Source organism: Schistocerca serialis, chromosome 6 (genome assembly GCF_023864345.2).
Source record: "Schistocerca serialis cubense isolate TAMUIC-IGC-003099 chromosome 6, iqSchSeri2.2, whole genome shotgun sequence".
Taxonomy (NCBI): Eukaryota; Metazoa; Arthropoda; class Insecta; order Orthoptera; family Acrididae; genus Schistocerca; species Schistocerca serialis.
In genome coordinates this window covers 428,524,425-428,549,120 of record NC_064643.1, presented here as the reverse complement: position 1 = coordinate 428,549,120, position 24,696 = coordinate 428,524,425, and the positions used below count along the sequence as shown (strand labels likewise).

Below are 24,696 nucleotides of genomic sequence, written 5' to 3'. Positions count from 1 at the left end.
CAACAGTAAGCTTCCACAAGAGTGGATTCCAGTAGAAAATGCAATTCTCACTTGTATGTGCACACCTAGTTAAGAGTTAATCTCTATCTAGTTAATCTCTATCTAGTTAATCTCTATCTAGTTAATCTCTATCTAGTAAAGCCTCCAGGAAGATTTCCCTGTCTGGAGCTAAACAGTTAATTGTGTTACGCATCATGAGTCTGAGTAAGAGTCATTTTGGGCATCAGAAATGAACTGACACTTAATGGCTAAGGCTGTGAAGTTTGGTTGCCCAGGCCCTGTATGACTGGTATTCTTTCTTGCAGCATCAGTAGAATACACCGTGCGCCGCTACAACATGCATTCGTTCACAATGGTAGTTGGACAATAAACTGCACGTTTGGTCAAAAGTAAGAGCTAATGATTCTTGCAAAGGGTCAAGCTGATACAGTAATTCATACACCTTAGATGGAGGAATAAGACTTCGCACAAATCTGAGTCTCTCACTGAGAACCAAAATATGCTGTCTGAGTCTTTTTTTTAAGCTTCCCAATCCTCAGCTGAAGTATCGTATAGAAGAAAAATGGTTATATAGACTGATGGAGTGGTACCCTCTCTGTTAATGGGAGCTGACAAAGCGATCAGTGCCGAAGGAAGCTGTGGGAGCTGACAAAGCGATCAGTGCCGAAGGAAGCTGTTCAGTCATGGCTGGTAGCACAGTGTCTGTAATGACTAAACCTGATGAAACCATACCTATAGACTGCACATGCGGTCACCATTTCAGACTTGTTGCCAATGGCTTTATTTATAAACATCTGACCAATAACGGAAATAAGCCTCTCGTGACTCCACACGTAACAAGACAAAAGAATCATTCAGAAAGTGCAACACAAATGATACACAGAACAACTGTAGTGAGCAGTACAAACTAAAAGAACATAGTGAAGGTGAGTCAGTGCTGCTCTGTGTGTACATAGGTGAAGTCAGTGGTAGATGATGCGGTAGAGATTGTGTCGTGTGCATGCTTCCTACAGGCAGCCTCTAGTGGCTGGCCCGTGTTGACACCGTTGGCGGTTGATTTAAATACACTTGTGATGACACCACACTTGGCACTTTCACACTTACATGCACTAACAGCAGGATACAGCAGGATGCTTTCACATCAGTCATTCTTCTTCACTTTTACTTGATGAATTAGTATTTTCCCCCTTTCTTTTACTTTACTTATCTTTACTACTCCATTATCCTTGTGTCATCCTTTAACATTTTCTTTGCCAGTGCTTGGATGTATCCTTTTTTTGTTTCCATTTTTCAACTGTTTTTATATTTTCTATAGTTTACTTCATTGTATGCAGTGTATGTATTTATTAATTTTAGCACTTTTTCTTAAGCATCAGGATTGCTTCAGTTAATTATTATTCTGTGATGTTTAACCCCACACTAGCATGGCCCAATATTATTCAGATTCCTTATATGGTTCTCTCTCCCTCCCTCCCTCTCCCTCTCCCCCCCAATCCCCCCGCCCCCCCCCCCATATGTGCATGTGTGTGTGTGTGTGTGTGTGTGTGTGTGTGTGTGTGTTTTAGCACACAGATGTAACTAATTTATTTTCCCATTTCCTGCTATTTTATTTCTTTCCTCTCAACTGAGTATCATACTGGTTTTGAAAGGTTTTTCGTTGCTTATTCATACCTAACAATTAATAGGTAAGTGATCTGCTTCATCATGTGAATTTAAAAGGTTTCAATTCTTTGTGCTCTCTCAAAACTATTGCTAAATCTAGCAGATCCAGTAGTAGAAATCTGAGTCTCAGGGATACCCCAGTTAAATAACCTAAGAAAAAGGCATGTGGTGAAGTACACTTGCTAGACAAGATATTGGTGTTCCCCCCCCCCCCCCCCCCCCCCAATAAAAAACCTTAAAAAAAGCACACTGGTCACTTTGGAGCACTGTAGATGGTGTAGACCTGGTACCAGTTAAACTTGAAATTCTGGGCAGATTAAAACTGATTTCCAGAGTGGGACTCGAACATGAGACCTTTACCTTTCACTGTGCTAGTTGGTTGTATGGACTCTGAGGGATGTGCAGATGTGCCTGAATAGCAAAAAGGAGCTATTGTTTTTTGATGTACCATGATCACAGCATGAATGCAGTATTCTGATTTGTTGGTGTATAAATGTGCACTGTCCAGTGTGTTACGAGAAATGGTGTACCACTTGCAGTCACGTAACACTATGTAATAACAGTGCTCGTAAAAAGATCCAAATCAACAGGGACGAGCAAAGAGTGCCATGCCTTGCGGTATGAATTTCTGCTCAGTAAATGCAGGTACTTGTCAGCCAGTATTGGAGCAAACATTGTGAAGGGAACTACATGAAATGGACATTTGGAGTCGAGTACCTCATACAAGGCCATTGCTCACAGCGACATACAAAAGTAGTTGTCAGCACAGAAACTGGACAGTAGCTGACTGCAGGTATGTAGTACGGTCTAGTGAGTGACAAATCAGCTTCGATCCAAATTATGCAAGGTGTCGAGTGCACCAACAGTCCATTGAAGTGTTTACTACACAATGTGTTGAGGGTATACATCTCCATCTACATACGTATTCTGCAAGCATGGCAAAGGGTACCACATGCCACTAGTAGTCATTTCCTTTCTTGTTCCACTTGCAAATAGAGCAAGGGAAAAACAACTGTCTAAAAGCTTCCATACGAGCTCTGATTTTGCATGTTATCTTCATGGTTCTTACGCAAAATATACATTGGCAACAGTAGAATTGTTCTGCAGTTGGACTCAAATGCCAATTCTTTAAATTAATGCAATAGTGCCTTACAAAAAGAGCAAGGTGATCCATCTAGGGCTTACCATTTGAGTTCACGAAGCATTTCCGTAATATTTGCATACTGATCGAACCTACTGATAACAAATCTGGCAGCAGGCCTCTAAATTGTTTCTGATGTCTTCCTTTAATCTGACCTGTTGAGGATCCCAAACACTCGAACAGTACTCAAGAAAGAGTCACACTAGTGTTCCATACATCTCCTTTATGGATGAGCTACACTTTACCAAAATTCTCCCAATAAACAAAGTTGAGCATTCGCCTTTCCTACTACCAACCTGCCATGCTCATTCCATTTCATATTGCTTTGCAATTTTACACCTAGATATTTAATCAATGATACTCTCAAGCAGCACACTAATAATGCTGTATTCAATCGTTACAAGATTGTTTTTCTTATTCATCTGTGTTAACCTACATTTTCCTATTTTTAGAGCAAGCTGCCATTCATCACATCAACAAGAAATTCTACCTAAGTCACTTTGTATACTCTTACAGTCACTCAACGATGACACCTTCCTGTACACCATAGCATCTTCAGCAAATGGCCGTAAATTGCTGCTCAACCTATCCTTCAGATCATTTATGTATGTAGAGAATAAGAGTGCTGAGCCTCTCCAGACGATACCTTTGTCTCTGATGAAAAATCACTGTCAAGGACAACCTACTGGGTTCTGTTACTTATAAAGTCTGTGAGCCCCTCACGTGTCTGGGAAGCGAAAACATATGCCAACAGTGTGGAGTGGGGCACCATGTCAGATGCTTCACAGAAATCTAAGAATATGGCCTGTAGGATATATTGTGAGATAAGGGCAAGCTGAGTTTCACATGAGTGAAGCTTTTTAAATCTGTGCTGATTTGTGGAAAGAAACTTTTCTCTCTCAATGAAATTTATTCATAGCTGTGATTTTCAACAGTTGTAGTATATATTTCAGAATAAAATTCAGTCATCAGAATTTAATTTTGAAATTTTTTATGTTAGAATTCAGGATGTGTTCAAGAATTCTGCAGCAAACCGATGTTGAGGATCTTGGTCTGTAGTTATGTGGGTCCATTCTTCTGAGACTTTGCACTGGATGGAAGATTCATGATAAATGCAAGCTAACTGAGGTACCAATGTTGCAGAGTACTCTCCATAAAACCAAATTTGGATACCATCTGGACCTGGTGACTTATTTGTTTTCATTCCCTTCAGTTTGCTTCTCTACCATGGATGCCTATTTTTGTGTCCTCCATGCAGGAGTCTGTACTTCAATCAAACAACGGTATGTTTGTACAATCCTTATGCGTGAATGAAATTTAAAACTTCATCTTTCTTTTTGGTGTCTTCTGTTGCCATCCCAGACTGGTCGACGAGTGACTGGATAGAAGCTTTCAACCCATTTAGTGATTTTACGTATGACCAGAATTTTCTCAGGGTCTCAACAAGATCTGACACAAAGGTATGATGGTGGGGGTTGCATGCTTTGTGAATTGGTCTTATGCATGCACAAATTTCTGCTAACTTTTGCCGGTCAACATTTTTACGTTCTTTTTTTAACTGAGAGTCAACAGTTTGTTTCCTCAGCATTATTCTAGTTTTATTGTTAACCAAGCAGGGTTGTTTCTATCTGTAATCCACTTGGGTGCCTCATACATCTCCAGAGCAAGATTTACAATCTGTTTCAACTTTGCCCATAATTCCTCTGTGTCCATCATATTGGAGCTAAATGGTCTCCATTCATTGTGTAAGTGGGATACTAACAACTGGTTATCTTCTTTTTCTTGCACAAATACTTTTCTAACCTTCTTGGCAGATTTGTTAACTTTAGTAATCACTGTTGCTATGACGACACCATGACCACTGATCTTTATCTTCATACTGACACTGTCGATATGGTCAGGCCTGTTTGTAGCTACGAGGTCTAAAATATTTCCATTGCATGTGGGTTGTCTAGTTGTTCAAAGCAGTTTGTTGTGCTGATGATTATTTATGATTTCTACATCTGGTTTCAGCCAGCTCTCGGTTCTGAGAGTAATTTGAGAACAACTACTTTCCTGGAGGTCAGTGAGTTCAGAAACTTAATAAGGAATACCCTGACAGTTTATTGTTAAAATTGTGAACTTTGGAGTGTGTCCACTTTGTACACGATCTGATTTAGCTCTCTGTGTATCGACTGATGGACATTCATTAGAGGACCTCAGACTACCACCTAATGAGAAAGCTCTATGCTCAGTCCACAAGTACTCTGGTTCCTTAGTAGCTGCTTCCTTTGTATAGTGCAGACTCAAGGGGACTCCTGCGACTTTGCACTTCGCAACGTAGGCCCAGAAATTTGCAGCCCTGACCTTGACACAACATCAGTTTGAGACTCTCCACTCGGCTCCAGAGTAAAGAGCCCCGATGAACTCTGGCTACAGTGCTGCAAATTGTGAGCTCTGCTTGCATCCTGTGAGTGAGGCCATCGTCCTTCACCATTTCTGCCAGCCACCTATAGGAACAGAGGATTTCCTCAGAACCCAAGCAACAAGTGTCATTGGTGCCGACATGAGCAACAACTTGTAGACTACAGCACCCTGCACTCTCGATAGCCACAGACAGGGCCTCCTCCACATCTTGGACCCCTCAGGGGCTCAGCATTCGTTTGCTGAGTATGGGCTTGGCAAACCCGGGGTTCCTGTTCTGGGGACTGGTAAGCGCCGCCAGCCCACTGTCACCGTAATCGCTGGCCATGCTTCAGTGACCATCTTGCAGCGCAGTCGTGGAATGTTGTGTGTTTCAGAGAATGGGGGTCTTGGCTTCACTGCCTGGACTGCGGGGAAGGTACACACATTTATAAAAAAAAACCTCAACCTCAAGGTGTGTGACATGCTGTTGAGGTGAATGGCTCTTGAGGTAAAAACAAGTCTCTAGTGGGCAACCCCTGGGGCCCCTGCCAACCCCCAGTTTTGTAAGGCTCGTTTAGGCATGCAGGCTTCTGTTTGGATTGACAGTTGTTTCCCTAGCATTTTGTGGAATCCCTGTGGAACAATCTCTTCAAACTACTACTCCTGGTGGGACGGGTGTACTGTCAGGTAGTACTTACACCTCATCCTCAAAGAGAGCTTGGTTGGTTAGTCCTCCCAAAAAGAAGTCTCAGAATCATAGTAAGGGAATTAGTGTGTTATAACATTTTCATTGTAATCAAGCGAACAGGGGGAACCTTTGAGATGATCTCCCCTTTCTATATTCACAAGGCATTGGACGGTATCGCTGGGTCTCTAAAATGTGTCAAATGGTTTTGTAATGGAACACTTCTACTTAGAACTGCTAATTCAAACCAAATATCTAAGCTTCTGGGATGTAAGGCCTTAGGTGACTACCCTGTCGAGGCTGAATTGCATTATACCCTTAACTTGAGTAAGGGTGTGGTTACCTGCTCTGATATAATGGAGGTGGACCCCACGGAGTTACGTGGAGAATGGAAAAATATGGGTGTCACGGAAGTGCAGAACTGTATGAGGGGAGTCAGTCGCAAATTCGAAAAATGGGCAACATTAGAATAAATGTTTAGTACTCCAGAATTACCTGAACATATCCTGGCAGGCTATATCCATCTTAATGTTCACTCGTTTGTTCCTAACCCAATGCGATGCTATAAATGTCAAAGATTTGGCCATACCACTATGGGATGTAATGGGAAGGCTACGTGTGGCAATTGTGGAGTCTCAGCCCACGAATCAGGCAATTCTTGTACACTTCCTCCGAAATGTGTAAACTGTTATGGTGATCACCCAGCATGGAGCAGAAAGTGTGAGGTTTGCAATGAGGAAAGGAAAATTTAGGAGTTGAAAGTAAAGAGACGCGTATCCTGTGGTGAAGCTAAAAAAGCTTTCAAAACTTTGCAACCACCGGTTTTTGCTACTGCTTTTGCGTCAGCCCTTAAGACGCCATTCGCTGAGTGTGATGCTTCCACACAAACTCAGACCACAGATTCAAGTTCGAGTACATGCACTTGTCGATGTACCTGTGGGGGAAATTCTCCATGAAATGCTCCACTTCAAACTGATGTCATTTGAAGCCATCAGCAACAGACTTACCACCTAAGCCACATACCACTACCCAGCATCAGAAGCCAACTAAGGCATCCCCACAACCCAGGCAACTGCCTCCTCCCGTCAGTTAAGAAAAACGTCCTTTGATAAACATTTCTAAGTCCAAGAAAGTGGTAGTCAAACCTTGGATCAGCGAGCTCTCCCCCTTTGTGATGGGGACTGTGCTGTTTGAGGATATGGACTTCCAGTCGGAGAGGAACCGGAGAGCAAGGAACCAGCTAATGTTCCCCCTGACCTCCCCAGTAAATCAGCACCTCCTAGGGAGAAAGAAAAGAACAACCATCGATAACAAATGGCTTCCACAGGGACTTGCACTGTGTTGCAGTGGAATTTGAATAGATATCACTCACGCTGGAAGAATTGCAGCTGCTGGTCCAGGAGAAACCATTCTGCATCTGCTTACAAGAAACGCATCTTCAAGTCACCAACACACTTGTATTACAGGGCTACCATACATACGGGAAGGACAATACTACTGGAGAGAGGGCTAAAGGGTGAGTGGCTGGTTCATTGATGACAGATGTCACTCCTCTCCTGTCCCTCTTATCATGGCCATCCAAACAATTGCTATGAAAGGTGTTGCACCCTTTAATATCACAGTGTGTTCTATGTACCTTCCCCCTAATGACGCTTTGGATGCAGATGCACTGGCAGAACTCTTCTGGACACTTCCATGTCCATTCCTCCTTGTGGGGGTCTTCAATGCACACAATGTGCTGTGGGGCTCGGCCACCACTTGCTCCAGGAATCGGATGAATGAGTGACTTGTTCATTCAGAGAATATCTGCCTTCTGAATGCGGGTCAGATGACACCCTTCTCCACAGCTTCAGGGTCTTTCTCAGCCATTGACCTTCGTTTTTGTTCTCCAGCTTTGCAGACTCAGTTCAGTTGGAAGTGGCTAAGTGGCTCGAAATTTACATTCTAGTGACTACTTCCCAGTGTGGTTCCATCTGCCGGCTAGGATGGTGGTTGACAGGAGACCACACAGACAGATGATACAAAGGGCAAATTGGTTACAGTACAGTCGACAAGCTAATTTTGAACAAAAGGATTGTGCACAGGAGACAGTGGCCCATATCACTTTTGATATGCAATGAGCTCCCGCAAAGTCCATTGCTAGGTCTAGTAACCATCTCAGACAATGGTCGTACCTTGGTGGAATGATGACTGTCGATTGGCAATCACAGCCAGATGAACAGCTCTTCGGAACTTCAAACACTGTCCAATACAGACAATCTTCATGCCTTCAGATCTGCGAGAGCACATGCAAGGCGAGTGATAAAAGAACGGAAGAGGGCTTCCTGGAAGGAATTCATGACATCCATTAATTGGTCCACTTCCAGTGTACTAGTTTGGGAATCAATAAGACAGATTTCAGGCAAAGGGTAGCACACATCCTCCGTTCCCTTACGGCCTTGTCAAGTGATGGGGTCTTGGTGGACACACCAGAAGACGTGGCTCAGGTTTTTGCTGAACGCGTTACTGTTACTACATCATCCAGACACGCTCCTGCTTTTCAGGTGTTCCGTAGGACTGCAGACATGAGGGAACTCAATTTCGTCTCGCATAATGAGGAAGTCTACAACCTTCCATTCTCCATGTGGGAACTGGAATCAGCTTTGTCTGCGGCCAGGGACAGTGCTCCAAGACCTGATGATGAGATCCATTATGCCATGCTTCGTCATCTGTGCCCTGAAGCGAAAGGACAGCTCCTCTCTTGTTTCAATCAGATCTGGTTTGTTGGACAGCACCCCATGACTTAGAAGGAGGTAATTTAAATCCATTATGGAAATCAGGCAAGGACCGTAGTGCCTCTAACAGTTTCCAGAGTGTCGCCATTACCAGTTGTATGGCTAAAACTCTTAAACGCAGGGTCAACCACTGCCTCATCTGGTTACTCGAATTTCCAGGTCACCTGATTTGCTCCCAGTGCGGTTTCAGGCACTGCCGTTCCACCCTTGACAACTTAATCCTGCTGGAGGTGGCAATAGAGGAGTCCTTCTTATGCCAAAACCATTTGGTTTGTGTTAAAAAACACTACTTGGAGGTACACCATCCTCCGCCAACTTCGTGATTGGGGACTATGTGGATGCCTGTCGCTTCTTATCCGATCCTCTCTTGAGGACTAGCGTTTTCGAAAACACTTGGGTAATGCCATGTCTGCTATGTTCAGGAGAATGGAGTCCCCCTGGGCAGTGTCCTCAGTGTCACATTGTTTGCCATTGCTATCAGTGGTGTTTCCTCCGCAGTCAGGAGCCCTGTCAAATTCTCTTTGTTTGTGGATGACTCTGCAATCTTCTACTGTTCCTCTGATCTTACAACGACCACAAGGCAGCTGCAGTTGGCCATTCGGAAGCTGGAAACCTGGACCAAGACAACTGGTTTTCAGTTCTCACCCGGGAAACTACGTGTGTCAATTTTAAACATGCTCGTCGGAGTTTTAACCAACCAGTGCTCATAATGGGGACATTATTTTACATTTTCAAGACACTGCACTTTTTGGGTTTATTATTTGACTTGAAATTAACTTGGCTCCCACACCTGAAAGACCTACGAACAAAGGGCTTCCAGTCATAGAATATTTTGAAATGCCTTAGCAGAAAAACATGGGGAGCTGAAAGGTCTTGCCTCCTACAGTTTTATAGGGCATTTGTTCAATCAGGCTTAGATTACAGCAGCATGGTCTATGGATTGACCCGTCCTTCCTACCTCAAGATGTTAGATGCTGTCCATCATGAGGGCATTCGGATATTGACTGAGTCTGTGTGCAGAGGCTGGTGAACCACCACTCTGGATTCGATGATGTATCCTTTTGGCTTGACAGGTGCTGAAAATCTCAGTGACACCTCAGTCATTGACATTTAGTTCTGTGGTCCAACCCACCTTTGAATGGCTGTTCAGGAATCAGCCCCTTGCGACCAAACCATTTGGTATATGTGCTACAGATTGTCTCAAGGATCTGGATCTCTTAGGCATCAAAATACACAGCCAGGGATGTAACTCATTGCCGCCTTTCTTTGGAGGCCCAAAGTGATTTTAAGCTTGACACAATACAAGAAAACTTTCACTCCATATTTTGTTTTTAGGATTTTGTTTTCGTCCATTTTAAGTATGTACTGTTGTTTACACAGATCAATCCCAGCAAGAGGTCTCTCTTGGTTGTTCTGCTATTTTCCCTGATAGTGTTTTTAAAGTGCATCTTCCGGAACAATTTACATATTATAATGTGGAATTATATGGCATTCGGATGGCACTGGAGAGTGTTCACAGACATCACCGTACAAGGTTTCTTGTCTGTTCCGACTCTCTTAGTCATTGCAAGCACTTCACCAAATGTATCCACTAGACCCACTGATTCAGCTGATCCATGACTCCTTACACTGGTTCCAACACCGTGGCAAGGAGGTGATCTTTTGCTGGGTACTCGGCCAATTTGGATACAGGGCAACGACATGGCTGACAAAGCCACCAAGGAAGCACGTTGGGATGTCCATCAATGTCTCCGCCCTGTTTCACACCATCGTCTCATTTTCTGACAGACATCAAGCGTTAGTGGGAGACTGATTGGTTGCTGATGACAGACAACAAACTGTGGTCGCTCAAATCGACCACAAAGGCTTGGCAGACCTCATATCAGCTTTGTCGTTGGAAGGAGGTTCTGTTTATCAGACTGTGCATGGGGCATATCCCTTTAACACATGGCTTCCTCCTCCTGTGGGAGAAGAATCCACCACTCTGTGAAGTTTGCGGCGTGCCACTTTCAGTTCAGTATATTATGGCATTGTGTACCCTATATACTGACATTAGGGCAGCCCTCATTCTCGCTGCACTTCTGCCAACCATTCTCGCAGATACCGATTCCGGTGTTACAAGGGTGGTGAAATTTTGTGAACTGTCGGGCCTCATTCCTAAATTGATGGGGAGGGACGGTAGATTTTAATACATCATAAACCGCTCCACATGTGGGAACAGCCTTCGCCCCACCCATGAGATTTGCATGCTGACTTTTTGTCAGGGCACTGATGACCATGATGTTGAGCACCCCCTCAATCCAAATCATCATCGTCATCGTCACCCACATCTTGGTTGAGGCCCTTGGCGCACACAGCTTGCGCACATTGGAATTCTTACCAGCCCTGGATGCTATTTCCCTAAGGGACTCCTTAATGTGCCTAACATTGAAGTTTTCAATACCAAGTAAATTCTCCCCCAGTGTGCTTCCTCGGACCTACTGAAGGAGCAGCCCTCCGTCCTTTTACAGTGTGAATGGATGGCGAGCCTCCACATTGACCTATCGCCTCAAGTGACGCGGCTGTGTAACAACTTGCCACTCACCCTGCAGTGAGTGTAGGAAACCTTTGTCGGGTGTGCTGGAAGGTGCCTAGAAAACAGAGCCTGTGACCAAAACAAGTAACACCTGCGGGTCCCAAGTGACACACCATTTCCTCAGCTGCTCGTGTCCTATAGCCAGCTCCTCCTGCATCCGCACTCAGCGTACACACACCCTGTCCATCCTAACACCACTAATGTGAGAATTCAACCCTGAAAACAACAACAAAAAGCTAAATACATGACTTGATAGTCTCCTTTTCCAACAGAGACTGACAGCTGTACATGGTTCTGTGAGGTTTTTGGAGTGTTTTTCATAGCCACTTATTCAGGCTACTGTGAACATTAATAAGGGTGTTTATTTCAACATTCCTGGTGTCCAAGTATTGCTTGTTCTTCTCCATGTTCATGATACTGTCTACACTCCCATTTCCTGAGATGATGACAGCTATTTTGCAGGATTGCCCACATATATTCTTGATTTGATGAACGCTGACACACCTCCATTGGCCTGCTAGATCATTCATTCTTAATCTTGAAAAAAATGCCTGGGACTGTTTTTAACAGTGGGTGAAACATAGCAGTCAACATCCCTACGATTTGGTAGTTCTATGGGATCAAATCATCAATGAGTGCTTTCAGCTGGATACATCGTATCTGAAAAAGCTTGTGGACTCTTATTCCTCACCAAGCTGAGACTGTTGTTAAGGATATATGCAGTGTTACACAGTATTGTGATATGTGCTGGGGGAGGTGACTAATTTTTTACCTGGAGTATTTATTTTGACATGTTGGCAGTTGTCTGTGAGCAGTGCTGTTATCAGATGGAAGGGCATTTTTTTTTATTCACTTTTCACAATTTTTGTTAACAGTGAATAGTTTCCTATCATCCAAACTTTCCAATTAGCTCAATTATACACCGCACAACAGAGTTAAAGGATCACTTTTCAGAATCCTGTAGTTGTATCTCATTGTATTGCAGAAGTTTGAAATTTGGCTCAAAGGTGGCTGCAACAGCTTGATTGTTCTGCAATGTCACCCTCGTGTTTGACAATGCTTCAAACAGCAAGATGTTGACACATGAAGGAAAGGCGAGAGGGTGGAGTTTCACGTGATGTGGCAAGTGGGTTAAGGATGTGACGCGGGCACCAAATTTCACCACAATTCTGCTCAGTGCCACCGTGAATGTGTCACTCAATGGGAAGGTCACCACAGCTGCTCTTACCAACATTTCACCCCTCTTTTGATGCTTCTATGCTGGAGGACGGACTCCCAGTGTTGAAATCTCACAGTTTTCTCAAGAATGGCCCAGAAAAACATTTCAGACACAGCACTACTCAGATTAGACACAAAAGGCCTCAGGGAGTGGCATAAAGTGGTCAATGAAATCACCCCTTTTGGTCTGCTGTATGGAACCACAAGGGACCATTCAAAAATCATTTGACAAAATTTGAAAGTGACCTGAAGCAGCAAAGGGTGCTTATGCTTTGTAGTGCTCCAGTTTCACGCTCTCATTTGACAGGGTCATGAAGAGGTGCGACATTGACACCTGCATAGTAAAATGGCAAAGGGTCATTCTAAGACTCCCCAGTTCAGCAAAACTCACCATGGCACCCATGCACATTCATTGAGAATTTAAAAATGTACCTGTACAGAGAAAACCGGAGAAGTAGCCCTAGGCCCCTGCAGGTAGTCAACCATTTTACACACCTCCGATGCCAATTGCGTGCCTGCGACTACTTCAAAAGTTTTCTCTGTAAAGGCACACACTTAAAATTCTTGATATATGTGGACTGGTGCCACCAAGGGTTTTACTGAACTGGGAGGGGATGTCTTAGAGTACCCTTTGCTGTTTTATTCATGCATGTGTCAATGTCCTACCCCTCTGTCATCACGCCGCAGGAGAGCTGTGAAACGGGAGCATTGAAAAAGCATGAGCACCCTTTGCTGCTTAGGATCTCAAAAATTGCAATCACACTGCACTCCAAAGGGATGAGACTACATTCAAAGAGGTTCCTAGCCTGTGACATCCTTAGGGAAGGGCTGAAGGGTCGGGAAGATGTCAGCAGTATCAAAGATTGCCAAGAACAAATCCAGTCATTGGTTTAAATGTCCTTATTTTGAATTATTGCTACACTTAAGCTGCAAGTCTGAAAGACGGCTTTTTACTCAGAGAAATTGCTATTAAAAGATAGTTTAATCATCAGAAACAGTGGAATCTCTTTGCTGCTGCTATTAGCTGAAACTGTTGTGCCAGTGACTATCTATTAATCTTATAGCCCTATTGTTTAATAATGAGTGCTGCAATACCTATTTGTTAACTTTACTCACTAATCATCTCTAGTTTCTGAACAATTAACATAAATCACATATTTTTATTTGAAGCTCATCATTGATGTGTTTCAGAGAGCATTTCACCCAACATGTCACATTAGTATTGCATCCATGATAATGAAGAACACAGTCTTCTACATCTAAAAATGTATCCTTACAGGACATAGGGAAACTTCTTTATTTCAGTGAAAAGTCTTTAATCACTTATCATTTCTGCCCTTCAGTGGCTTGTATGTGAAAAATGGAAACTTCAGTTACTTAATTCAAACTTTTAATTTATTGTTCAGTTTGCATGCTGAAGCATATGTGGCCATGAATATGCTTGCTTTCAATTTGCCACTATGCTGAAAGCTGCTGTAGCATGACGAGTAGACTGCTTAGTTCTTCTTCATTATAGTTATCCTATATGTATTGAGAATCTCACTATATTTGTGATGAACTATGTGTTGTTGTGAATTTTGCCATTTAAAAAGCAGTGATGTATTTTTAGGATTTATCTATTTGATGCACCTCTATTGATGTGTGTGTTTTGTGCTGCCACTGAAGTACCATTAGCCTGCCAGATACTATAAATCTTTTCTGAAAAGAAAGAAAATTCGTATTGAATCCATGTGATGTGAGTGGTTGTGTAAATACCACAGTTTGTTTTTATAATACATTAGTTACTGAATTTTTGTTTTGTTTCAGGTCGTCTGCAGTCAATGCATGGTGAACTTGAACGAGCTCAGCAGAGAGAGAATAAACTCACAGATGACAATCGTCAAATGGTTGAAAAAATCTCAAGCCTGGAGAAGGAATGTGCATCCTTGGAATTAGAACTTAAAGCAGCTCAGAACCGGTATCAACAAGAAGTTAGAGCACATGAAGAAACAGAGCGAAGTCGTCTTCTGAGCAAAGAGGAAGCAAACATAGAAGTCGTCAAAGGTGAGATTAGCTCTGCCAGGCCTTCATATTCATTTCTTGAAAAATATAATAGGAAAATTAGCAGCACAACTTGAGATACATTTTAATGTGGGGAAAATATTTCAAGTTGTGCCATAGAATATAAATATATTCTCCACTCTAATCATATAGTAAATTGAATTCTGATTTGGACTCATTCTATATGTGCTGATGGTTTGTGGATATCATTTAATATAACTTAAGCTTTTGAGGAAATTCTGCAGCATATTCTTTCATAATGATTGAGGACCTAGCTTCTTGGGTAGTCTAATCCATTGCCAAAATTTTGAATACAAAATACTATGGTGGCCAAAGACTTCTAACGAATCTCTCATATTCTATCAAGGGCTTGAAAGACTATTGCTGCACGGGTAGCCGCATGGTCTGAGGCACCTTACCACAGTTCGTGCGGCTTCCCCCCGTTGGAGGTTTGAGTCCTCCCTCAGGAAGGTGTGTGTGTGTGTGTGTGTGTGTGTGTGTGTGTGTGTGTGTGTGTGTTTTGTCCTTAGTTTAAGTTAGTTTAAGTTAGAGTAAGTAGTTTGTAAGCCTAGGAACCGACAACCTAAGCAGTTTGGTCCCATAGGAACTTACCACCACCACCAAAGACTGTTGTGGGAATGAAGATTGTTTTTATGCAGTCACTCAACTTGTGAAGAGAACCTTTGGGATGTGGGATAGAGCAGGCAATAGAAACCTTCAATTAAAGAGAGAAAAGTAAATCCAGTAGACATTTAGTAATTCATATCTGGATGAGGATTGCACAGAAGAGAGTTATTAGGAAGAAGATGAACATGGAGTGGAATACTAGAAATTAATATACTCAAGGTAATTGGGTAGTCTGGGGGGAGGGGGAGGGAGAGGGAGTTGGAGATGGAGTTGGAGTTGGAGGTGGGAAGGGGGAGGGGGAGGGGGAGAGGGAGTGGGGAGTATGTATCTCTGTGCCATTACTAAATATTTTGGTGTAAGGTCAATGTAGTAACGGGAGAAGTAACAGACAGCAGAGAAGAGGTTGTATGAGATGTGCAGTATTCGTTGAAATTGTCTTGGTTCCTAAACAATTTGAAAGATCGTAAAAAAATATTTTACATCAAGAAATGACTGCAATAATTCAGAATAATTTTGTAGGCAAATACCTGATATATCTTGTACTCTTATGATCATGAATATGAATTATCTTTTGTACTGAATCCAACGTTATTCATTACAGCCCAGTCTTGCAAATTAATTTACCTTAGTAGTTATTATGTAGAATTGTAAACTTTTAGAAAATTAAAACAGAACTCTTATTATCAACAGTGGCAAAAACAAAAAATTAATGTAGTAATTTTGTCTTTTCCTATTGCATCAGGAAAAATGGACTGTATATTCAAAGGTATGACGTATTATTTTATATTGCCATTTAAGTCTGTTATTTACAACACACACTTTAACAGCCACTGTTTCTATCTTGAAAGTATAGCTCAGCTAAACACTTCAAACTGTTGACATGAATTGTATTCACAGTTGCGAACATGGACAATTATCAGCTGTGTAATGGAATGATGACAGTGAAAATGTGTACTGGACCAGGGCTCGAACATGAATTTCCCGCTTATTGCAAGCAGTTACCTTACCATTAGGCTCTCAGAGCATGACTTACAGCCAGACTGAAACTTCCATACATCGTCAGCCATATGTCTGCAACGTGCACTCATGTGTTCATTATGTGTATTCCTATACAGGGGAAGACATTTATTAGAAAGTTGCTTGAATGGAATTGGCAGTTAAATACGATATTGCAGCGCCTGTGTTGTTCAGAAGCACGAAGCAGTGTTCCTTCCGAAGAGGCACTGCGGTGACTAACAGACATTTTGAAATACATGAAATGTATTTGCCATTGCAACTGTGGGAAACCGAAAGCTTAGTGCTTGCTTGCATGCATGCATGTATGAAGAAACATTGACTCATACCTCTGAAGGACACAGGCACTGCAATATTGTCAATATTGTATTTATCCACCAATACTGGGCAAGCAACTTTCACTTAAGACATCTCCCCTGTATGGGAGTATATATAATGAATGTATAAGTGCAGACTGTAGACATATGGTGTGTGACATGTGGAAATTTGGATCTAGCCTCGAGTCACGTTTGGGTAGCCTAATGGTAAAGTGACTGCTCAACATAAGCAGGAAATCTGGGTTCAAGTACTGGTCTGGCACAAATTTTCATTGTTGTCATTCCATTAAAAATCTGATGGTTGACTGTATTTGCAACTGCAAATACATTTAATGTATTACAAAACAGCTGTTCCTTTGGACATGGATGCATGCATGTCCAAACGAACATTGCATTGTACTTCTAAACAAACAGGCACTACAATATAGCATCCAACTGTTTATGCTGTCAGCTGTACTCTGGGATCCTAAAATCATGTATGTGGATCCTAAAGACATGTCGGTATTGCTAAATGACTAACCCTGTGCATGGTCATCTGGCCACAGCTTCAGGTTGCCTATCTCATGACGTCCAGGGGCAACAAAAATTTGGTTTTCAATATTTCATCTAACTGTTTACCAAATTAAAAAATTTAAAATGCTGTCATAATCTACTCATTTAGACTTATAATCTTATGTTAAAGGTTTAGTACCTTAACAAAGTATCACAATTAGAAATAGTATGTCTAGAGGCAGTTTAACTCCCAGCACACAGACACCCAGACTATATTCATCCATTATTTGAGAATGAGGGCACTTGGTGAGTTGCAGTTAACTTTAAATATAATTTCAAACCTGTTCTAAACTTTTTCTCACTTACATGCTTAACATCAAATATTTAACGCATTATCTCACTTGTAAAGTAGATTTCTCGTACATTGGAGTTTGATTCTTTAAAGAATTTTATTGGTGAATTACTAAAGCAACAGTAGAATAGCATAAAAATTTTTCTTTGAATGCCTTTTCCATGCAGAATTATCCAAATTATCTAACTGCCTGATTGATAGCTAGGGACTGAAATTGAAGAAAGACACCCTGAGTAACTCACTGATTTCTTTTACCTGTCAGAACTATACTTTGCCTTCATTGTCAGAAGCTTTCTGATGCACAAATTGTGTATTAGGGTGCATAGAAAAGTTAAGTTATGACTTGATAGTGGAGAAATTTTTCATGTATTGTATAATAATGGATGAAAATTAGATATTATTCTCATTGACTCAGTGTTGTGTAGTACATACTTTATTGCACTACATCTGCATCTGTATACATACTCCTTCAGCCACCATAAGATGCATGGCGCATGATGCCATGTACTACTCAAAGTCATTTCGTTTTCGTTCCACTTGTAAATAGCGTAAGGGAAGAACAACTGTCTGTATGCTTCCTTCAAGCCCTAATTTCTCTTATGTTCATGATCATCTAAATTGTTATGCCACAAGTGAGTGAAAATATGTAAAATATGTTACAGTGGTGATTTGTTTATGGAACTAGCAATGATGTGAAAAGACAAGTTACAAAATTTACCTGCTTAAAGCTTATAATTTGCTTATTAAATTAAAAGACATAATCAGTGGCCAGTACCTACATTTACAAGGTGAAATTCTGCTGCTAATAAGTGCATATGAATGTACATGACACTAACCTTCTGAATTAATAGTTCCTACAGCTAATGATATTGTGTGTGTTATTATATGTGGTTCTTGGCAATATTAAGTATTTCACCTGTTGATGGTAAGTGATGGCCAGAAATTTTGTCTCATGATTCAATAGTTTCCGCAATAGTTTTCCTAATATATCCATTTTAGTTTCACTTATTGTCAGTGTATATACAGCAAAATGTGTAACATTGTGAAATGTTCAGTGACTCCTGCTCATGTGTTACACTTGTCCTTGTTGTTACTCCATTTGGTGTACAGAACTGAATATTCTACCCTGCTTCCTTGGAATTATGAGTGTCTGTTTGCAGGCAGCCATATAATAATTATTTGGGACACAGTATTGATGATTTCTTTTGTCCTTATCTTTGTAACAGGTTGGTCTTAAGACATATGTACTATCTGGAAACTGTACAAACTCTCCCAAATGTATATTAAGCAGAACTACTTAAAAACTGGTAGGCAGTAAAATAAAAGTAAAAAAAATTAAGTGCAGTTGCACGAATAGGACTAAAAATAATTATGTGCTCATTAATGTTAACACTTGTCACATATACATATCCTATACATGACTTGTTCCACATCATTTCAATAGATATATTTACAAAGATGTAAAAGTTCGATGTCTAGATATGTCTAGATGTTTGAAGTAGTTTCTATATGTTTCAGAAGTCCTCTTTTTTGTGTGTGCAATTTAGAGTCCATGGTATACTGTGCACAGAATATGCTGTTTCCATTTCAGCTCACTTCCCACAGTAGTACCTAAGTGGATTCTTCGTCTTCCAGCTTTGTGTCATCCATCTCTAAATCCATGTGCAAAGACTGCTTTTCAGGTTTATAACCAGCTCATTTTCCATGAGCCATTGTGCTATCAAGTTTGCAGAAATGTGAGATGTGTGACAAAAGTAATGAGACCGACAACAATGCAGGCGATCTGGTGACGATGTGTTGTTCTGCTTGAGTAGACAAGCATGTTGATCCCTTCCAAATGCTCAGTAAAAGTTTCAGCTCAATACAGCCATCATGCAATTTTTGTGAACACTATCAGTGAAGTTGTGTTTTTGTTGTGTTACGAAAATGGAACAGTGGAATTCAGAGCAATGTTATGCCATCAAGTTTTCTGTTAAACTCAAGGAATCCATGAGCATCACCTTTGAAAAGTTGAAATAGGCCTGTGGGAACATTCTTTATCAAGAGCACAAGTTTTCCACTGACACAGATCATTTTTACTTCGAAGAGGGCAATATTGTTTGAAAAAACATTTCTCACACACATTTCTCACACACCTTGTATGCGCTCTTCACACTAACTGTTCCATGTTTTTGTCACTGTTCAGTATTGTCATGTCATCTGCATACAATATTTTCATCTCTTTCTCTTCAGCAACTCTAACACTACAAACTCAGTAAACAGCAATGGCCCGTTTATCGAACCCTGTGACCCTCCACATTTGATGGCTTTGGTTTCTGACTGGTATGAGTTCCCTGTCAATACATACTATTTCTTGTTATGTAAGTATGATTGTATTCACTCTCCTGTTTGCTGTGGAGTGCCATAATTTTTGTATTAGAATTTCATGGGCAGTGGTGTTGAAAGCTTTGGAGAGTTACAGAAACATTGCAGATACAACGTTTTCCACCTAAGGACTGTATAATGTAAATGTCAGACTGCCAAATGCTGATTTCGTATATTTACCATTTCTGAAACCATGCTGAGGTGGTACAAGAACTTTGTTTGTCCAGATAAACAACTAGTGTATACGTAAGTATTTCCAGGGTTTTTCAGAAACCTGATGTCACTGAGTTGTTGGTGGTCATCCTTACCTCCTTTCTTGTACAGTGGCACACCCTTGCAATCTTCAGTTTTTCTGGGAAAATTCAATCTCTGAAAGAGTTGTTTACTATGTCCAGCAATGGTGTGAGTGTTTGTTCACTTGCTTGCTTTATATGTGATTGGATAGTTCATCACCCCTAGTTGATTTCTTGAACTTTGCTTGTTGTGTAGGTTTCCTTCTAATATTGATTCTGATAGTATATCATAATTTATGCAAGAGCAGATCAGCTACCCACGATGATCAGACACTTCTGTTTGAATTACATGTGACCCTACAAATATTAGTAATAGTATTGTCAGTAAGTGTTGGACTTGAGATTGACACTCTTGTGGGTGCAGACATTTTTGCCTCCATGTTTTTCTATATTAGCAATTCTTCAGAAACTTGCCTCGTTTTTGACACTTTTCTCATGTAAATATTTAAGTCTTCACATATAACAATATTTCACTTCACATTCATTTGTAGTAAGTTAAATTTTTTCCCCCGTAAAGGTGGTAATCTTTTCATCTGGTGATCTGTACACAAATTGCTTTTGAGTCACCTGTCATAAAACCAACACTTTCAAAATAATTTTCTTTAGTTAAGGATAGTCTCGCACTTTTATTGTTTACAGTCTTTAGAAGCTTTTTTTTAAAAAAGCAAGTAAATTAATAAATAAAGAAATAAATAAAAAAGACTTTGCCACCTGTATGTTTGGATCTACAAAAATAATGGGATAAGTTATAGTCCTTTGTCAGATTACCTATCTGACTTTTAGTTAGTATGTTCAGCGAGGCATAATATGTGTGGTTGTGTTTTACTGATTTTCTTGTTACCACACTATTGGATATTCTGATATCGTCCTTTCACGTAATTTTCCTTCTGCTGGCTTACATGTTGTGGACTATATTCGGAATGCATAGTCTGTACTGCATTATTATTATCATTATTATTATTGTTATTATTATTATTATTATTATTATTTAGTGCTTGCATTTGGATTTTTCAGCTTGGTTTTTCACCTTGATCAGATTGTACTAATTTCCCTTGTTTCCAATGATTTTGCAGACTTTTGTAAACTTTCTGCCAGATATTACAGACCGAATCTAGTTAAATGCGTCCTGTCTTTTTGTAGTCAGTTTTTACAAAGAAAGTTGTTCAGGTCTATGAAAACCGGCCCAAGACAATCACACTGTTCCTTGGTGGCACATTTTATCTTGGAGATACGTTTGTCACTTACAGATCATCTTTTTGGAATGCTGCCAAGTACGAGCTTGGATCTCACATAGACACTTTTTGTTAAATGAATTACATTGGTTGTCTCTAGTAATTTCTCTTTGCTGCTGCTTCTTAATGAATTTGTTTGAATGTGTTTGAATCTGTTTGAATTTTTTGTATTTTAAAATGTTTTATCAAGTTGTTACATTCTAATACCAGGTGGCACATCAATTTTGCAGTTGGGGACAGCAGTATTTTTCAGTAGTGTATCGCCAAGTGTATAAGTAATTATTTTTAGAGTCCATATGTCCACACACATTCTTGTGGTCTTGCATTTTTGTTTGATGGATTTTTGACAAGTAGACAGCACTCACTTGTCCATGGAACATCATTATTGATCAATTGTAGATTTACTTTTGTGCATTTTTGGTGTAACAGTGCCTTGCTTTGTTGTGTTCACATTGTTATGACAAACACACAAAAACTTTGTCACATATTCTCTTTTTGTACCAAATGTAATCTCATGGCTGCAAAACTTTACGTATTGCCAGTGTGAAATTCTGTTTAACTTTTTGCATTGGAATAATAGCAACAAAACTGTGTCTAGAAATGAATAACACAGGTAAAGAATCTGTGCTGATGGTTAGTACATGCCCTCCCGCATAATACCTGAGATCTTAGTTGGTACTTCACAAAACAAGTGAATTGATGTTCCTCCTGGCATCAGAATTTCAGAACTCACTGTGGGAAGTCGATCCACAACTTGGTGTGTTTCCTACAATTCATATGCCCTCAGTTTGAACAGTCCCTGTAACTTCTGTTGTGATCTACTTCTTTTTCTCAGCATTTCTGTTTTTCTCTGTTCTCCATTTCCCTATCTCCATCACCACCAAACCCTTGTTAATGTTTACTTTATCATGCACAGTCAGATTTTTGCAAGTATATTGCAGAAGATTTCAATATAATTAGTTTCGGCCACTCAGTACGAGAAGATGGAGGACAACATCAAACCAACTGACAAAATCCTTCCATTCATTCATTGTGTGATCTACATCAATTTATCCATACACTAATTTTTTTTATGCTTTTAATTCCAGAATTTAAATCGTGCATTCTAAAGTTAATTCTTCTCATCCTGTTCTGCTTCACACCCTCAAGCATGGAACTGGTAACTTCTTTTAATTCTGGTGTGCTCCTTTCCTGCTGTCAGTTTCATTAGTGTTTGCTGGATGAGAGTATATCAAATTCTGAGGGCTGTGGAATCATAATGTTTATATATTTATTTGTTAATTTTCTCTTGCTTTGTGACCAGAAGACAGTAAAATTAAATCATTTTGTGTGACATTAGCATGTATAGATATGCAACAAATGCTATAAATTTAGACGGTGCACTGATTTAAATGAGGGAGAAGGATGATGAAATCAAACAATAGAAAATATGTGTGTGTGTGTGTGTATTTTTGACAAAGGCCTTATTGGCCAATAGCTCACTTTCTGACAGTTTTTTTGTTGTGCCTATCTGCGACTCAGCGCCTGTCTGTGACTCAGCATCTCCACTATACGGGAAGAATTAAGATGCGATAAAGGCTGTGTGCACAGACTTTTCTGGTGTAAAAGTACCAAGAAGCAATATCTACAGTCTATTTCCATCTTATCAGTGGTCTCCCCTGTGTCCTTCATTTCATACTATCAGTCTACACACACATTTTGCCCCCTGAAATCTGTTTCCTGTGTTCTGTCTCACCCTTCTAATCAACTTCGTCGTGGACCACACGTAGCTCTACTGCTGGTGCCATTCTGGTTTCACTGGTCGCATTGTTATCCCCATTCCACTGCTGCCTCTCCCTTCCAGCCCTCACCCACTTCTCTCTCTCTCTCTCTCTCTCTCTCTCTCTCTCTCTCCAGTTGTCCCTCCCCCTCCCTACTTTCTTTTCCTCTCATCCACTTCCCTTGACATAAACCTTCACACCCATTATGCTTAGAATACGTGGTCAGCCAAGAAAATGTGGCCAAGGGTGTGTGTGTGTGTGTGTGTGTGTGTGTGTGTGTGTGTGTGTGTGTGTGTTTTGTATTATGTTTGTTTTGATTGGTGAGCAGTTTGATGTGAATGGTGTTCAAAACAACAAATGAAAGTGTAAAGCACAGTAGCTTTCTCAAGCAGCACCATCCCTGTACCAAAATTTTGGATTTGTTATCAACACAGCTGATTCACCGCTGCACCACCACCACCACCACCACCACTGAACTACGGGGGGTTGTTCAAAAAGTATGCAACCTTATTTTTAACAGTTGAAACTGACAGTGGTATTGGGGTGCACACTCCCTCTCTGTTTGTTGGTGTACATAGCACACATGCATGATTTTTCCTTAACTACGGAAACAATCAGTTGCTGGTTATCTGTTGACAAGTGAACACATGTATATGGTAGTTATTGGAGTGTGTGTTGTGGGCAAAATGACAGAAAAAGTGGAACAATGTTATTGCACCAAATTTTATTTTAAGCTTGGCAGTTCTCAAGCAGAAACAACCTTCAATGTTTGACAATTATTTGGGGACATATCAGTGGGTACTGCACAAATAAAAGAGTGGTTCAGCCACTTTGAAGATGGCTGCTCATCAGCGAAGAGTGAAGCACGTTCAGGTAGGCCCTCACATCCACAAATTAGGTTGTTATTGGTCGCATAAAGATTCGGGTGATGCAGGACAGACAAATCACAATCAGGGCACTTGCACATGAGGTTGAAATTAGTATTGGATCCATTTGTTCCATTTTAATGGAACATTTGAACTTCAGGAGGATCTCAGCAAAATTTGTGTCAAAGTTGCTAAAAACTGAGCAGAAACAACTTCCTTCAGTGGTCACATAGGACTGCTGCATACTGCGAACGGTAGTCCCAACTTTCTTAATACAGTGATCACGAGTGCTGAGTCCTGGGTTTATTGGTATGACCTAGAAACAAAGTTCCAGTTTACCACAGTGGAAGCAACCATCATCGCCGAGATCCTAAAAAGCGAGACAGGTATGCAGCAATATGACAATGATGCTGACTGGCTTCTTTGATTCCAATGGCATAGTCCATCATGAGTACACCCCAGAAGGTACTAATGTCATTAAGGAGCACTACCAAGTGGTTCTGCATCGTCTCTGTGAAGCAGTGAGATGCAAACAGCCGGACTTGTGAGCAGTGGGCAGTTGTCACCTCCAACACGACTATACGAGGTGCGGCTAGAAAAAAACCGGACTGATGCTGGAAAAAACATTTATTTACAATTTCATGTTATCTCCTTCAATGTACTCTCCTCCTCGGTCTCTACACCGCTCCATACGAATTTTCCACTGTTCATAGCAATGCTGCAGATCATTTTCGGTAAGTCCATACATTACTTCCGTCGCTTTTTCTTTTACTGCTTCAACAGTCTCAAATCTAGTTCCTTTCAAAGCTGACTTGACTTTAGGGAAAAGAAAAAAGTCACAGGGGGCCAAATCAGGTGAGTAGGGTGGATGATATAAGATGGGAATGTTGTGTTTTGTC

The 24,696-nt window shown here is 40.8% G+C and overlaps 1 protein-coding gene across 1 annotated transcript in view; it reads left to right on the top strand.

The window, feature by feature from the left end:
• The window catches only part of LOC126483709 (rho-associated protein kinase 2), a 205,789-nt gene that overhangs the window by 100,790 nt on the left and 80,303 nt on the right, over positions 1-24,696 (top strand). Inside the window, exon 17 of the mRNA XM_050106802.1 lies at positions 14,247-14,483. Coding sequence (XP_049962759.1) covers positions 14,247-14,483 — 237 coding nt within the window. The remainder of the gene's footprint in view (positions 1-14,246; positions 14,484-24,696) is intronic.